Raw genomic sequence first — 17,801 nt, forward strand, 5'->3', positions numbered from 1 at the left:
GGTGGTGAAGTGGTGGTGGTGATGTGGTGGAGGAGTGGTGGAGGTGGTGGTGGTGGTGGTGGAGTGGTGGAGGTGTTGGTGGGAGTGGTCGTGGTGGTGGTATGATGATTAAATGTAAATACATAAAATAAGCCTATATTTTAAGTGGTACTTATTTTGTTAAGCAATGTAAAATGTGGTGTTATCAAACTTACTGAATCACTTATTAGTTAATTTATTCAGTTTTAAGTGCTAAATTTAGGTTATCAAATAAGCCCTAAATATTTTTTATTAGGAATTGAGTATCTGATCCATTCTAATACTGTGTTTAATGGTTTGTAATTTATGACTAATCGAGGTACACCTCTTTCTTTTTCTGCATTTTTGCTGACATAAAAAGCTGGACGGGAAAGACTACAATACACACCCTTTATTTGGGTGTGTATCATATACACTCCCAAAAATGCTATGAATTATGGAGAAAATGTTATGAATCATATTACTAAAAAGTTACGAATCGTATAAAGGTTACGAGATACACCAAAATGTTATGAATCATAATGAAAATGTTATGAATTATACTGTTGAAAGGTTATGAATTCTAGAACAAAAGTTACGAAACACACTAAAATGTTATGAATGAACTATAAAATAAGTGCATATGGTACACCTTTTTAAGGGGTGTGTATTGTAGACTTTTCCAAACTGGACATGACCATGGTGATTTACTTTTCCGAATAATGTTATTATCAAGCAAATTATTAATTTCTTTTTTACAAGTTTCCATTACTTTGAGATTCATTTGAATAGGTCTAGATTTTTGTAGGAATCTGTTGTTCATTAAATTCTTTTATATATGGTAAAGTTACTATATGTTATATAAATAAATAAATAAATAAATAAATAAATATATATATATATATATACACACACACGCACACACACACACAGTGCGGTTCCGGAGACACCTTAAAAAATATCTAAAAAAATACCCCAAACCTCAATCTCATAGTTTCCGATCAAATTTTGATGATCTGAGCCGCTCAATGTGTTCAGAGCATGATTTTGAGAGTATCCGGGAGAAATCGGCAAAAAAAATGATCGAAAATGACTTGATTTGAAGAGAGAGAGTGTGTGTGTATATATATATATTTGGTTATTATTTATTAGATATCAAGAAGTACATCTACCTCTTTCTTCTTTTTACCTAATAAGATAAGATAAGAATTTCGGCAATAAAAGGGGGAGAAATTAGTTTTGACCACCACGTGAGCAATTTTATAAAAGTTCAATAATTAACTAATTAGAAAAAAGTAACAAGCGAGTAAAGCTCCCAATTTAGAGCAAACGCTTCACTTGATAACTATTTATAATTAGACAAACTGTAATTGATTAAATTGTGAGAAGTCAACGTTCCAATAAATGATATGAATTAAGAATTCGATAAAAAGGAAAAAAGTTACGAAAAGATAAACAAATGCAGTGTTTGAGTCAAGTGCTGAAAATGAATTTGTTTTTGGGTTTATTGGTGTTGTTTAATTTTCATTAGGTTTGAGTCAACTATTTTACTTTATTGGTGTGTATGGACGAGATAAATTGCAAAGATAAAATAATATTTGAAAATTTTAAAGTAATTTAAAAAGGTAGTTTTTTTTTTTTTGCTTATTTTTAATTTTCAAGATTATTTTGTTGTTTCTCTAATTATCGGGGAAGACCAAATATGAATACAATCTTCTTATTTTTGAAAAAAAAAAAACCTTAAAAAAAAAATACAGAAAAGATATGGGAGTATTTGAAGACAGTTCAAACGTGAAAATGAAAAAAGGGCAAGGTGGTGAAGTGCAATTAACCCTTTATTCTTTCCTTGGGAGTTGTCCATAAGCGCTTCGGCAGTCGCACGGTCTCAAGAATAAAAAATGGCTTTGGAGCGGCGGTGAGAAGAGAAGGCAAGTGGTAACCGAGAGGAGAGGAGATATCGAAATCGAAACGAATGACGAGAGAAAACAGTCCATGGAAAGGCGAATTGGAGAGCTCAAGCAACAGCAGCAGCAGCAACAACAACAACAAGAAGAAGAAGGAGAATCTGAATTTCTTCAAGTCCATCTTGTTCTTTAACAACAACAAAAGCAAGTCCAACGACGGCGATTCAGCCAAGCCCATACCCTTTCTCTCTCCGCTCTCCAATTCCGTCGTCTCCCGATGTTCCAGGTATAATCATGATGTACTATTTGATTCGTTTCCCACTGACATGCATACATTCTTTCTTTTGAGTCCGCTGCATTTAGGGCAATTGATAATGCCATTTTTCTTTTTACAGTTTCTGAAATACAGAATCTTTTGACGTGAGGAATATATATATATATATATATATACACACACACACACACATCCACTTGGGATCCAACGAGGGATCCCGCATGAAATTGCGACGATCCGAGCCGCTCAAAGTGTGACGATCCGAGCCGCTCAAAGTGTGCAGAACGTGATTTCTTAAGGGTACCCGAAAAAAAAAATGATCAAAAAAAATGATCGGGAAGGGCTTGATCCGAGCAGTTTTTTACTGAACCGTTCAATAAAAAACTGTTCAGATCAAGCTCTTCCCGATCATTTTTTTTGCTGATTTCTCGCGGGTACCCTTACAATCATGTTCTGATCACTTTGAGCGGCTCGGATCGTTGCAATTCAATCGGGAAAGGGGAGTCCCGCACGGTAAGGCCGTGCGGGATCCCTTAGGAGATCCGGACTGTGTGTGTGTATATATATATATATATATATATTTATTTATTTATTTATTTATTTATTTTTTTGGCGTGATTAGTTGGGTCATGTGACCTGTGTCGCGAGTTTTTCTTGGGATTTGTTAGTGGAATAATGGCTCTGTTGTTGTGAGCGAGTTTTTCTTGGTTTGCTGAAGTTTATTTATATTACCTTTTTTAAAAATGTTATTGAAGTTGGTTCCTTTCACAAGTTCATGTTGTAGTTGAAGTTGAAATCAGTGGCGACAAATGCCGGCCCCGGCATATGGGTTGCCTACTTCCTATTTTGAATTACATCAAAATCAAAATGCAACCCTGGTTATAGTGATTTATGATTAACACGATCCATTTCGAAGAAAACAACTTCACCTTGCATTTTTTAAAGCAAATTCTTCAATTAAATCATCGTATTTTAACTTATCCAAATTCTCATTTTCAATTGAGCTCATAGCCAATCCACATAATCTCTCCTATGACATGGTAGTCCTAAGGTAAATTTTTATGAACTCCAACTTCTAAAGGCTCCCCCTATGCGGCATGGACACTTCAACAGAGGTTACATACCAGTGTCAGACACCGACACTCTCAGAACATTTGTCCGACACTCATTTCCAAGTGCCCTAGTTTTTTTATCAATGTTTTCCATTTGGACACTCTGGGGACACTTTAAAATGCTCCGGACACTCTCGGACATTTGGAAAACAAGTCGGGGTTGATAAAAAAATAGTAGGATCTAATTAAAATTTAAGTCATATTTTTTGGGGTGATGGATGATGGTTTATTGGTTAAAAAGGCACACAAATGATCAAATGCTTTTAGTCGAAATACTTTTATGAATGATATGATGATGGTTATAATGTAACGTATATGTGGGGTTGCATATTTATAATTAGAACCTTAATTGTTTTACTTTTTCTTCATGCGATAGTATACATATATGCCTTTCAAAACGTGTCTCCTAACGTGTCGTGTCCTCCATTTTTTTTGAAATTCATGTGTCGGAGTGTCGGTGTCATGTCATGTGTCCGTGTCGGTGCTACATAGAGCTCCCCTCTACCGACCGAAACAATTGTGACTGGTATAGTGAACAAAATTCGATTATCAACCCATACCATTTGAAAACCAATAAGACCTTATAAAATCAAGTTTGTCCATTGATCTTGGCAATATTGTTTTCAAATGTCCCAAGAAACTTTCTAATTTTTTTTGGATGGAAACTATACATACTCCTAACTGTTTTCTTTGTTGGTTTATCATTTTTTTTTAAATTTATGGATTATTTTTGTCTTTTGGTTACCCCATGCCGGGGGTTGCCCAAGCCTGCCGGCTTGCGAGGCTTATCCTCTAGCTGGCCTTGTTGGTGACTCAAGGAATTTGTATTGATGGGGTCATTTGCGAAAACAAACTTCACTTGTTCTACACCCTAGCACCTAATCAACCATTAAAATGGAATAGTAAACAACTCACAAGGTTCATGTTTCTTTTCCAATTTACTTGGTAGCATATAGTTTCCAAATTATGTATTTCACAACTTGGACAACACAAACCCTTGAATTGTAGTGAATGCAATCCTAAAAGAATATTGCCCCAAATCATATTTTTCACAAATTAGAATAATTGACACTTGATTTTTACCAATTGCAATCCTGAAGCAATACCTATTTAAAATTACTTCTTGCCATAGTTGACAGGGAGAGAGGAATATGTGTGGCCAGTTGAGAGAGAGAGAGAGAGAGAGAGTGAAATGCATTCCAAAGGAAAAATTATTAGGTGGTGTTGCCTCATGGATTGGGGTCATACGTTTTCAAGTATCAACCAATCAGAAAATTCCAGTACTATAGTAACAGTAACTCCTTTCTTCATGGGTCAGCCGACCCACTCCTCCACATATGGTGTCGCCTCCGGTAGAATTGCTTTCTGAACACAGCAAAATTATATTGTCGTACCCAAGCTGTACTGATTGTGTTATCACCTCAGAATGCTGGTGAGGGTCAATCTTTTTCCGATTGTCTAGGGAAATTGGAACATTAGTTGCATTGGGACACAATTTACTCTTAGAGACATGTAGGAAATGAAGTCTATTTGACACGTTGTGTAAAGCCATTCCTTCAAGTCAAGGGGCATATGCACACTCCACCATGGGCTTTGTATTAAGCTCGTACAGATTGGGTCGGCACTTGTAGACGCACTAACAAAGTTGGAAGACTGGACGTTGTGGAGCGGAATTCTCAAGCGAACGTCGATAATGGCGAGGTATGTATGATCTCCGACCGAAGCTCTATTTCTCCTCGCCCTTCTTTTTTGTTTTCGGAAGAGTGTGGCTCTTGTTTGGTGGGTGTTTCGAAGGTAGGTAGAACGGATCAAGTGTTTGAAGCTGTGGAGGAGAAAGGGACGGGTGAAAATCGGTGGGGGTGAGGGAGTTTTTTGGCGGTATGATTTTGAGTGTGCAAGGAGTTTGGGGGAGGACAGGGAGGGTGTGGGCAAGGGTAGGGAGTTTAGGAGCTGTTTTGAGGGGGTCGGGGGAAGGAGTTTGAGTGTGAGGGGGATGGAATTGGTGCCTATTCAGGGGTGGATGAGGTGGAGGTAGGGGTTGGGGGTGGTGTGTTTGAGGAGGATTTGTTTAAACATTTGGGTTGGGTGCAGGAGTTGGTAGACGATAGGTTGGCTTTGAGTACTGCAATGCTTAATCCGTTGGTGATTAGAGAGCCGGTGGAGCCGTGAATTGATTTAGAGGTGCTGACGGCTTGGATGTCGCAGGAAGAGGTTTCTAATTGGGTGATGAAAAGGATTAATGGTTTTAGTAAATTCTTGGGGGTGTCTTATGATGGTTTTGAAGATACTACGGTGTAGTTGTTTAAGGATATCGAAGATAGATGGAGGAAAGATTCGGTGACTGAAGCTAAGAAAGGTGGGAGCAAGGCTAAAAACGGGGCGAGGGAGTTAAAGAGATTACAGTGCTCGGTTAATTATGAGGGGCGCAAGAAGATGGGGGAGGGGTGTAGTGAGGGAGTGGAAGGTACTAATCTCTTATCGTTCTATGAAGATTAAAATTATTAGTTGGAATGTGAGAGGGTTGAATGCGAAGGAGAAGAGGGTGGTAGTGAAGTCATTATTGAAAAGGTGGAAGGCGGACGTGGTTTGCTTACAAGAAACTAAAATAAATGAAATGTCTTCGACATTTGTGAAGGAGTTATGGGGAAGTCGATGGGTGGTTTGGATTCATTTGGATGCTAGTGATGGGGAAGTGATGGGGTGTGGTGAGGGGGGAAGTGATGGGGATGTTCCAGCACTTCTAGATGCATGGGGGGTTTGAAAGGAGCTTGAACGCTTCCTTTGTGGCTTTGATTCCGAAAAAGGGAGGAGCGGAGGACATTCGAGATTTCAGGCCTATCAGTCTTTTAGGGGGAGCGTACAAGTTGTTGGCCAAAGAGTTGGCAATCCGTTTGAAGATGATGGGGAAAGTCGTTTCAGAGTCACAAAATGCTTTTGTTTAGGGGTGGCAAATTTTGGATGCGGTCTTGATTGCCAATGAATGTGTGAATTCGAGGTTGAAAAGTGGAATTCCCGGTATAGTGTGTAAGTTGGACATTAAAAAGGCATATGATCATGTCAATTGGGACTTTTTGACCTATATTATGGAACGGATGGGCTTTGGGGAGCGGTGGAGGAAATGGATTAAATTTCGTATAGCTTTAGTCAGAATGTCAGTTTTGGTGAACGGGACTCCAGCTGGGTTCTTTTAGACTTCTAGAGGCCTACGCCAGGGTGATCCTCTGTCCTCTCTTCTTTTCATTCTAGTCATGGAGGTATCCAGTCGGTTGATTCAGAAAGTTGTGCAAGGAGGTTTTTTACAAGGTTTTGAGGTGGGAAGAGAGGATGATTTGGGTTTGATGGTGTCGCACATTCTATATGCCGATGATACTTTGGTGTTTTGCGATGCGGATCCGACACAGGTGGGTTATCTCAGGTGTGTCCTTCTCTGCTTTGAAGCGGTGTCCGACCTGAAGGTAAATTTGGGAAAGTTGGAGATGATCCTAGTAGGAGCGGTGGAAGATATTGGTGCTCTTGCTCAGATTTTGGATTGCAGGGTGGCGCAATTACCGGCGTCGTATTTGGGTTTGCCGTTGGGCTCATCTTTCAAGTCAAAGCAAGCTTGGGATTTAGTTGTGGAAAGATTTCAAAAGAGATTGGCAGGGTGGAAGTGCCAACATATTCCAAAAGACGGTAGATTGACTTTAATCAAAAGTACGCTCTCAAGTTTACCCACCTATTTTATGTCTCTCTTCGTCATCCCAGTTTCGGTTGCTAAGAGACTTGAGAAAATTCAAAGAGACTTTCCTTGGGGAGGAGTCGGGGAAGAGTTGAAGTACCATTTAGTTGATTGGGATACGGTCTATGCTCCCATTAGAAAGGGAGGTTTGGGAGTGAGGAAGCTAAAACTATTCAATCAAGGTTTGTTGGGTAAGTGGCTTTGGAGATTTGCATGTGAAAAGGAGAGATGGTGGTAGCAAAGTATGGATGTGGATGGGAAGAGTGGTCTACCCTCACTGTGAGCTTGCCCTATGGTGTGGCACTTTGGAGGGGTATCATGAATGGGTGGGATGCCTTTCCAAAGAATATTCATATGGCAGTTTTCGATGGGAGAAGGGTGAAGTTCTGGGATCATGTGTGGTGTGGGGATGCGAGCCTTCGAGATTCCTTTCTGAGTATTTATAGTTTGGCTTGTGATAGGGAGGCATCTGTTTCTAATTATCTTCAATTTAGTGATGGGGCTACAGTTTGGGACATTCGGTTATGGAGGGACACTCAAGATAGGGAGGAGGAGTTGTTATCTTTGATTGCTAGAGTGTATAATACTCGTGGAATAGGAGTTGGGGGGGGGGGGGGGGGGGGGGGGTGACGAGATGCGATGGAAGTTGGCTAAATTAGGATTGTTTGAGGTGAAATCCTTTTACCAATTTTTATGTGATTTAGGTAATACTTCTCTCCCTTGGAAAGCAATTTTGAAAACTAGGGCGCCTTTGAAAGTGAGTTTTTTTTGTGGTGTGCGGCCCAATGCAAGATTCTTACTTTAGACAATTTGATTTGAAGGAGGAGAATCATAGTTAACTGGTGTTGTGCAAAAGGGACGTGGAGACGGTTGATCATCTCCTCATTCATTGTGCGGTGGGGTGGGAGCTTTGGTGCTTGGTGTTGTCATGGTTTGGGTTGCTATGGGCTATGTCGAGGAATGTAGTGGAACTCTTAATCGCGTGGAGGGGCGTCAGAGTAGACAGCATGTTTGGGACATGGTTCCTCTTTGCTTGATGTGGATTATATGGCGAGTGAAATTCAAGATGTTTTGAAGGAATCTAAAATTTGTTGGTTAGACTTAAAAGTTATTTGGTGAATAGCTTGTATAGCTAGGAGAAAAGAGTGTAATCCTTCTCTTGATCAGTTTTTAGATTGATTTGTTCTTTTCAATTCACACGGTGGTGTATAGGGCCTTTTTTTGTCTTCGGCCTCTTTTTGTATATGGGCGGCATTCCCTTAATGCCTCGTTGCTAATATAATTATTTACTTATAAAAAAAAAAAAGTATTAAGACTCAAGAGGCCTGGCCACCTGCAGAACACTAAATTTCTTAACATTTTTCTAAAAAAATTGGCTATTCGGAAGAAAATACATAAAATTTAATCCGTAGTGGAATACTGACTTTTGTAGGGTTGGTGATTTGCCCATATGATGGTGACACGTGCATTGTACATGGTAATTGGTATCAACAATTTCTTGGGATTTAATCCTTCAATGTGTCAAGGACTCAAGAATGTTCTATGGAAACTGAAAGAACCAAAGTTCCTTATGAAAAAATTATTTTCTAGTCGTAAATCTTGGCTCCGCCCTTGCAGTCTATGGGTTTGGTGCCTAAGCCAACCACTTATGGGAGTCAGGTTCCGAGTCCCAAGACTTCAGTTAGGGTAATATTGCTAACTCAAATCTTTGTGAAGGCAAGACTAAGATTAGAGGCAGGCCATAGTTGTAACGGGCGAAAAGTGCACCGAGGCGCAAAGTCCTGTTGGGCCTGAGGCGAGAGGCGTGGCGCGCGCCTTTTTGAAGCGAGGCGCACATATGCGGAAAAAAATAGAAAAAAATAGCACACACTAATATTTCAAGCAATAAGTACTAAGCCAATGAGTTTACCATCCAAAAGATACATAAAAATATTCATGAAATGTCAAATAGCCACCGATCTCGTATAGAGAAAAACTAAAACGTCAAAATCAATAAAAGACAAGCATCCAAGTACTTTTCCTAGTTGCACTTCAATCATTCTAAGGAGGATTTAGTATACTAATCATCGTCCATATCAACACCAAGAAAATTGTCGTCATCTTCTTCTTCTTCACCAACGGATTTGTATCCCTCGTCATCTTCCTCTTCTTCCGTCTCTTTGGAACCTGCCTCTTCTTCATCTACCAAATCAATTGGATTGCATGTGGCACTCCTTGCTCGTGCTCTTGATGTTGTAGCTCTAGTTACATTGGAACTCTCTAACGCTCCAGAAGCTCTAGCAACATCACCCCACGTTAAACTATCATCACCAAACACCTGCTCATTATCTTCATCAGATTCTCCATCCATCCTCCCACGCAACCACTCATTGCTTTCATCAACATTTGTCAAAGAAATGGGATCAATTGTATCTCGCATATCATATCGACGTTTTAGTGCCCTGTTATACTTGACAAACACCAAGTCATTGAGGCGTTTTTGTTGGAGCCTATTTCTTTTTTTGCTATGGAGCTGCAAGAATCAAAAGAACTTCTATTTTATACAAGGAGGTGAAAACAATTAATAGTTGTATATGTTATTTGACGTAGATACTTACATGTTCAAATACACTCCAATTTCGTTCACACCCGGAAGAACTACATGTAAGGCTAAGAACTCTTATCGCAAACTTTTGCAAATTAGGCGTCGTAGAGCCATATGCAACCCACCAATCAGCTATGCATTTGAAATTTTGAACTAATTAGCCATCAAGTTATGGTAAAAATAAATTATGAATAGAATATACTGTGAAATTGTAAATTACCTGGTGCCCTTGTATTTCTTTGCCTAATTGCTAGTGGCAGTCCAAAAAGTCCCTCAGCTTTCATGTAAACAGTCATCTCAGAAGTGATTTTATTTTGTATCTCTTCATCTGCAATCAACTTTGTTATGCAATCGTAAATCCCTGTCATAACCTCAACATCTTGCTCAACTTGTGGGTTTGAGTAAAAGAACTCCGGATTCAAAAAATGTCCCGCAGCATGCAAAGGACCATGCAACTGGATTGCCCACCTATTGTCAATAATAGCATAGATGTCTTGGTATTTTTCAACCTTTTCACCAAATGATTTGGCTATGGCTTCTTTTGCCCTATCCATAGCCTCATAGATGTATCCCATGGGAGGCTTTCTCTTGCTATCAACCAATCTCAACACCTTCACAAAAGGACCAGAGACCTCAAGAGCATAGACAATATTATTCCAAAAAGAAGCCATCATAACATATCTTGCCACTTCTTTGCCTAACTGCTCCTTTGCCCATTTGCTAGATGTCCATTCTTCTGAAATGAACATCTTCCTCAAATTGTTCTTTTGTTGATGAATCCTAGATAAAGTGAGAAAAGCAGTTGCGAATCTTGTTTTTGCATGCCTCACCATTTCCTTTTCTCCGGTAAAACGCCTCATCATATTAATTACGCCTGGACAGGCATAAATATAACCATTAAACCTAATGGCCTTTTCAAAAACCGCCTTAAGATGTGGTATCTTGAAAATATCTTCCAACATCAAGTCAATGCAATGGGCCGCACATGGTGTCCAATAAAGATTTGGTCGCTTTCTTTGCAAAAACTTTTCTATTAGAAGTTGAAACGAAAAAGAAAGTATTACTATGAAGTACAACCTACAAATGTTTAACACTTAGTATGAAATATAATAGATAAAATTCTTACCAGCCGATACATTAGCCGAGGCACTATCTGTAACAATTTGGACTACATTGGGTTCACCGACGAGTTCCACATACTTATCAAAAAGTTCAAACAACCTTTTTCCATCCTTAGAATAGCTTGAGGTATCGATGGACTCGATAAACATTGTGCCCTTTGGACAATTCACCAAAATATTGATTAAGCTCCTCTAATTCCTATCATTCCATCCATCCGTCATTATAGAGCATCCATATTTCACCCAATCCTCTTTGTGATCCTTCATCAAAGTGTTTACATTAATCACCTCCTTCTTCAAATAGGTGACCCGTGTCTCAGGGTAACTTGGCGGTTTCATGCCCGGGCCATATTGCCCAATAGATTCAATCGCGGGCCCAAAACTCGGATATTTAACTGCATTAAAAGCAATACCGGCATCATACATCCACCTTGCGAATCTCGTTACCGCACGATCTCTTAGTTCTTTCTTGTATGGGTCATTCGCATCAATTGTTGGTTGTTTCCCTTGCCTATTTTTCACCACAACATCTGGATTAGGTGTGAAGAATACATCTATAGGCCCTTTAGTCTTCAGCTTTTTTGGCATAGGTTTAGAAACGGAGCCTTGACTGCTTCCAACGGATTTACCTCCAGCAGATTTACCTCGCCCAATGGCCCTAACCGGAATCTCCATAACTTCATCTTCATCATCATCCTCCATACCATAACCATAATCATCAATATCCGGTATCATTTGCATTTGCTCTTTCAATGTTTTCTTTTTTCCCATATACTCTTGAATTTCTAGTTTTACCTTGGGTGGGCATCTTGGACAACTTGACACGTCCCTATAACCTCCCGCAAGGTGTTTTTTTGCCCGAAAAACCCCGCCATTTGTTATTTTGCCACAAAAATTACACTTAAATTTATTAGTATTCGCGGGATCTACCAAACTGTGATACTTCCATGCAGGATCAGTTCTATTCGTAGTTTCTTCGCTTGACATCTAAAAGCAAAAAAATAAAAAAAAACAAGTTCCATTTACATTATGTAAACCCCTGACATTAGGTAAAAATCAGCCACAAATACATACGTATTTCTTATTTTTATCAGGAAAAATCAGCCATCTATTTTCTATTCTCCTATTTTTATTTTTTCCTTCTCTGTCATATACTAATAGCATACATATATATATACGGGACGGTTCAAGGGACATTCAAAAAAACACCTAAAAAAACACCCCAAATCTAAATCTCATAGTTCCCGATCAAATTTTTATGATCCGAACCGTTCAATGTGTGCAGAATGTGATTTTAAGGGTGCCCGCGAGTAATTAGCAAAAAAAATGACCGGAAAAGACTTGATTTGAGCAGTTTTTATTTGAACCGTTCAATAAAAAACTGTTCGAAACTGTTCGGATCAAGTCCTTCCCGGTCATTTTTTTTGCTGATTTCTCACGAGTGCCCTTAAAATCACGTCCTGATCACATTGAGCGGCTCGGATCATCAAAATTTGATCGGGAACTATGAGGTTTTTTTAGGTGTCTCCGGAACCGCCCCGATATATATAAATTATATATATAATAATATAAATAATATAAATTATATAGAACAGATATCCGGCTCTTTCATATACTAATAACATATATATATATATATATATATATATATATATATATATATATATATATATATATATATATATAGAACAGATATCCGGCTCTTTCATATACTAATAACATATATATATATATATATATATATTAGAATGGATATACGTATGAGAGAGAGAGAGAGAGAGAGAGAGAGAGAGAGAGAGAGAGAGAGAAGGGAGAGGAGAGAACACCTTAGGTCAGGAGAGAGACGAGAGACACAGAGATGGATGAAGCAGAGACAGAGAGATCGACGACAGCCAGGAGAGAGACGAGAGACACAGAGATGGACGAAGCAGAGACAGAGAGATCGACGACAGCAGCAGTGAGAGATCGACGCAGCAGCAGTGAGAGATCGTCGTCGTCGGCTGTGAGAGGTCGTCGCAGTGAGAGATGAGAGATCGAGAGCAGTGAGGCGAGAGATCGACTGAGAGAGGAGCTCGGCTGCAACCCTTTTGTGTTTTTTTTTTGTTCAAATCTAACGGTGGGAGTTAGATCTTCAAAATCCTAGGACTGAGATTAAATTTTTAAAGAAGCGCGCTTTTCGTGCGCCTCTCGCCTTGTCGCCTTTCCTCGCCTCTTGCGCCTAAGTTGTGCCTTATTGAAGCCACTGCGCCTGAAATACCCTAAGGCGCAATAGGTGCGCCTCGCCTCGCCTGGCGCCTAGGCGCGCTTTTGACAACTATGAGGCAGGCTCATGCGTTCAGATGTCTTCGGCACATGCGGCGCGACTCTGGGGATTTTGTGGCTTGAGGTTTGAGGTTAGGCAGAGTTTAGACCTGGAGCATTCTTCTAACCATATTGTTGCTTTCGTTTTGGAAGGCATCTTTCTTCGTCTTGTCACTGGAACTCTATGTATCATGGACACGGGACATGGGAAATCATAAAAAAGGGGACGCGGACATGGCACTTCTTAAAAAGGGGATGTAGAAAATATAAATAAATAATATATATGTGACACCTGCTGTGTCCCTATACGTGTCCACAGTCCCTGTGTCCCTCCGGTATCCCCCCGTGTTCTGCTAAAAAAATTAATTAAATTTAGTGGACACACCACATGGTGTGTCCCATATGTTTTTTGCCATGTAACCATGTCCTGTTAAGCTTTACTAAAAATGGAACTTGATGGAATGTAATCACTTTCCCAGATACTTCTCTCCAGTCAACAGGCAATACTTTTATCCATTTTGTCAACACTAAAGAAGTAGTTCAAGATTAGGTTACACTGTTAGAAAGTTCTGTGCTACAGAAAGTCATCAATTGTTGATTTTGAATGCCTAAAGCGTATTTGAGGGAATTGTAGGATTCTTCATATCCCTACGGAAGAACTACAACATTGGTTTGACACAGAGGTACCTGATACTGTTAAGCAACCATCAATCTATGCGAGGAATTTTTTAGAGTTCTGTTCATACCAAGCACTCCATCTGGTGACTGCACATCCAGATTACTTGAGTGACAAGGAGTTCCATCGGTTGACTTATGACATGATGCTTGCTTGGGAGGCCCCTAGTGTTGAGAATGAACCACTAAACACTGTAAGATTGCTATCGTATTTTTGTGTCATCCAATAATTTGCGATCTATTTTTCCCGGTGCTCAATAGGAACTCCATTGTAAGGGACCGAAAAAGTTCAACCACTTCCTGATTGAAATGCACCCTTATTTTTCTTCAATGACAGGAAATTGCGTCTTGCAGTACCCAGGAAATGGAGGGCGAGGATGGTTGGTCACTATTTTATTCTAGTTCCACAAAAACGGCCGTTCAGGTTGTGTTTGTCATTTTCTTTGTTGTTTCTTGGTTCTTTCATAAAATGCTGTCTCTTTTCGTTTTATTTTCGTGTTTAATAAGGATGATATGGTGAGCATTGTGCTGTATCAGTCTTGTGTGCTCATCCTTCAAGCCATTTCTCCCCATTCATGTCATTCTGTCCATCAGGTTGATAACAAGAAAACTGTTGGACCAGAGGCTTTTGCACGGATAGCTCCTGCTTGTGCTGTGATTGCAGATATAATCACTGTCCACAATCTTTTTGACGCACTGACTAGTTCTTCTTCTCATCGACTTCATTTTCTTATATACGACAAGTACCTTCGAATGCTTGAAAAGTATGCTCCAGCTCCTTGAGATATTAGGACTTGTATAAATGCTAGTTCTTTTTTTTTTCTTCTTTGCCATGGCTTTTACTGACATTTCCCACGTTAATCCCATCCTTTCAGCTGCTTCTTTTGAAAAATGGGTCTTCATTTGTCTATCCAGGATCAACATTTTTATGCATCTGATGTTATCGAATCTCATAATGCACCTTTAAGAACCTTTTCAGTTCGCTTGAGTTGATGAGTTCCCTTGCTTTCATGTTCGGTCACAAACTTTTGGTTCGATCCTCCTGTAACTCTGTTGTATACCACGATTTAAGGAATATATAAGCCTGTGAACTTAAGCACTACACTTATTGGTTACATTAGAATGATGAATTATTTTTCAACAACTCCTATAGGTCCCAGTATTTCAGGCATCTATGGTGTACTAATAACTTAATCTTATGGAAAAGAAGAGATGGGCAAAGTGTTGAATGATGCGAAGGCAAGATCCTCATAATGAACGCTCAGTCAGTTGCTCCTACTTCTACTGCAGGGTGATCAAAGCAGTGAAAAATGCAAGAGGAACCCAATCTGCATCCACCCTTCAGCTTGCTGAGGGCGAGTTCATATTAGATGTTGACGGTACAGTTCCCACTCAACCAGTTCTGCAACATATTGGAATATCAGCATGGCCTGGTGAGTCATCAATTTATGATTGAAGTTGATTGTACTTCGGTGAGGTTTATTTTGTTGAACGGGGCAATTTTAATCTAGCTTTTCAAACATGACTAGTGTTATGCCTGTGCTGGTAGTTCAATCAAATTATTGTGTCTGTGAATAGAATAACTAAGATGGTGGTATCATGTTGTTACGATGAGGTTACCTCAACAGTTTTTGTATTGATACTAGACTGCCTGCTCCATTGTTATGATGGGCTGATCAAATCCTTCTGGCCCGATTTGTGGGAAACAAATCAAATATCGAGTTCTGTCTACCTTAGAATGTTTCTTGAGTTTTTTTGTATTTTTGGTTCTGGATTTGTAGTTTGCGATATATTTGCCAAGACCTATTATTGAGTCTACGAAATGGTCATTTATTGAATTTGAGTCTTGAACTTAGTTGCGACTTGCTAGGCTCTCGCAGTGTGTTTTGATTAACATCCTATAGGATGGTGTTTGGTTTTATCTCTTTGGCAGGGCGGTTGACACTCACAAATTATGCTCTGTACTTTGAATCTTTGGGAGTTGGTTTGTATGAAAAAGCTGTGAGATATGATTTGGCAATGGATATGAAGCAGGTAATAAGGCCTGATTTAACAGGTCCATTGGGTGCCCGTCTCTTTGACAAAGCTGTGATGTACAAGTCAACATCTACGTATGTGTTTCCATTGTCCATTATCTACTTGAATTTGTAGGTTGGTATATAACTGTTGAGACCCTGACTAAATTCTTGTGCAGACCAGAGCCTGTTTTTTTGGAATTTCCCGAATTCAAGGGCAATTCGCGGCGGGACTATTGGTTGCATGCCTGTCTTGAAATCTTGCATGTTCACAGGTTCATTAGGGAGTACAATCTCAAAGGGATCCTACAATCCGAAGCACTTGCAAGGGCAATCCTAGGTATTTTCCGTTATCGTGCAGCGAGAGAAGCCTTTCAGATCTTATCATCCCATTATAAAACCTTACTGTGTTTTAACTTGGCTGAAAGTCTTCCTGGAGGAGACATGATCTTGGAAACTTTATCAAGTCGTTTGGTTCTTTTGAATGCCAGCACCAGCCAGCGTGGTTCAGTTGGGCTTTTAAGTGCAAAAGAGGGGATGAAACTCCCAATTTCAGTTTTGACACTGCACAGACATGGGATATTAGGAAAGGGGGAAGATGATGATGGGGAAGCAATATATGCAGGCGTGGATGTGTGTGCTGGTGAAATAAGTACGTTAGAAATGGTAGTAAAAAAGTCCCAGCTGAACAGGGGAAGGGCAGAAGCTGCACAAGCAACTGTGGACCAAGTAAAAGTGGAAGGGATTGATACCAATCTAGCTGTAATGAAGGTTAATTAACATATTACCTTCTTGTTTGGTATTATAGTGGAAGAAATGAGGATTACAGATTTTTTATTAGATACTCGGTGATTAGAGTGTTACTAGATTGTTCCTAGAAATTAATATCTTCACAGAAGTGATATCTCATGTATGTTTGCGTCTATAGTGGCTGAGGATAAAGGCTCAGGTACATGTCATTATTTATCAATCAGCTTTTGGATTGATTGGAGCTTTTACAATTACCGAACAGTCCTACTCCAGTGGATAATGTTCTGGTTATTTTTAAAATAGGTCAATGGACATGATTTGAGGAGAAACTAAGCAACAACTTTTTCAGTTTAATCATTTTTTTTTGGTCAAGTTTTTCAGTTTGATCTTTGCTGTTCAAAAAAAAAAAAAACTTTTTCGGTTTAAGATGTATCTATCTTATATTTCAGCTTGAGATAGAGGACTTGCTTCATTTTAATTTGTGTATTAGATTTGAATGGCTGCCATTTTCATAGTTTCTCTCTCACGCTCATCAAGGTTGACATTACATTAGTCATCAAGGATTTGATTCCTCCATGTTTTAGGTTCATAGAACTTGATTGTGATTTTGCTGTTATTTACTAACAATAAAAATGATCCGTATGATGGGATTATACAGTTTTTATGCTTTATTCCATTACATTTTACCTTTTGCAGGAGTTGCTTTTCCCCCTTGTGGAATCATTTAACCGTCTTCAAGTTTTGGCTTCATGGAAAGACCCTTGGAAATCAACAGCCTTTCTGGTTTCCATTGGCTATATGATTTTTAGGTAATTTACTTTCGATTAGTTTTATGTGTTTCTGCTTGTGGCGAAATTAAGTTGAGGTAAATAACTAGACTTGCGTGTTTTGACTAGACTTTTTTTTTTTTTTGAGCATAAGGTGGTTAAATAACTCAAGTTGTGGTTTCATCCGCAAGAATCTTCAGGAAATGTTACAGTGAAAGTGCTGCCTTAATTTACTGTCCGACATGTCAAGTATGATCTTGTTTTAAGTTTTATTTTCTTTTTAATGAAACACAAAGCGTAAGAGTTGCTCTTGTTTGGATTAATGAAACAGATATCTTGTTTGAGGTTTGGAGCCTTGTTGCTAATTTGGTCTCTACCGCTTAGGCGCTAAGCTTGGGCTGGTGTATTGGAGGCTGAAATCTATGGTGTCATTTGTTCTTGGTATCCTTGGCCTACCCATGATAAGGCTAGGGGTGATTTTGACCTTGGTTGTGTTGGATTTAGGGGAAGTTATAGTAGTGCATGACTTGCCTTGTTTGTATGTTCAATGAGTAGGAAAGAGAAGGGATCAAAAGGATGGTCT

The 17,801-nt window shown here is 39.3% G+C and overlaps 2 protein-coding genes across 3 annotated transcripts in view; one reads left to right on the top strand and one right to left on the bottom strand.

Moving 5' to 3' along the window:
* Positions 1 to 1,858: 1,858 nt before the first annotated feature.
* Positions 1,859 to 17,801, top strand: part of LOC131311927 (uncharacterized) — a 29,012-nt gene continuing 13,069 nt past the window's right edge. The window contains exons 1-10 of one of the 2 annotated variants that reach the window (XM_058339567.1): positions 2,044 to 2,187; positions 8,623 to 8,739; positions 13,032 to 13,096; positions 13,646 to 13,880; positions 14,024 to 14,110; positions 14,281 to 14,450; positions 14,977 to 15,119; positions 15,620 to 15,797; positions 15,881 to 16,472; positions 17,148 to 17,260. In XM_058339567.1, coding sequence (XP_058195550.1) covers positions 2,179 to 2,187; positions 8,623 to 8,739; positions 13,032 to 13,096; positions 13,646 to 13,880; positions 14,024 to 14,110; positions 14,281 to 14,450; positions 14,977 to 15,119; positions 15,620 to 15,797; positions 15,881 to 16,472; positions 17,148 to 17,260 — 1,709 coding nt within the window. In that variant the 5' untranslated portion in view covers positions 2,044 to 2,178. Of the gene's footprint in view, positions 2,188 to 8,622; positions 8,740 to 13,031; positions 13,097 to 13,645; positions 13,881 to 14,023; positions 14,111 to 14,280; positions 14,451 to 14,976; positions 15,120 to 15,619; positions 15,798 to 15,880; positions 16,473 to 17,147; positions 17,261 to 17,801 lie in introns of both variants that reach the window. The other variant, XM_058339566.1, reaches the window with a different exon arrangement.
* On the bottom strand, positions 8,836 to 10,669 carry LOC131311928 (uncharacterized). The gene is made up of 3 exons (XM_058339568.1): positions 9,810 to 10,669; positions 9,603 to 9,721; positions 8,836 to 9,517 (listed from the first exon to the last, which is right to left on the bottom strand). The coding sequence occupies exons 1-3, from the start codon at positions 10,549 to 10,551 to the stop codon at positions 9,065 to 9,067; spliced, it is 1,314 nt and encodes a 437-aa protein (XP_058195551.1). The 5' UTR covers positions 10,552 to 10,669; the 3' UTR covers positions 8,836 to 9,064.

Source organism: Rhododendron vialii, chromosome 12a, assembly GCF_030253575.1.
Source record: "Rhododendron vialii isolate Sample 1 chromosome 12a, ASM3025357v1".
Taxonomy (NCBI): Eukaryota; Viridiplantae; Streptophyta; class Magnoliopsida; order Ericales; family Ericaceae; genus Rhododendron; species Rhododendron vialii.

Excerpts from the sequence above, each read along its gene's own strand:
- LOC131311928 (XM_058339568.1), bottom strand. The coding sequence starts at position 10,551 with ATGTTGGAAGATATTTTCAAGATACCACATCTTAAGGCGGTTTTTGAA. Across the intron at positions 9,722-9,809 it reads AAGAAATACAAGGGCACCAG|CTGATTGGTGGGTTGCATAT; the intron begins GTAATTTACAAT and ends TCAAATGCATAG. Across the intron at positions 9,518-9,602 it reads ATTGGAGTGTATTTGAACAT|CTCCATAGCAAAAAAAGAAA; the intron begins GTAAGTATCTAC and ends TGATTCTTGCAG.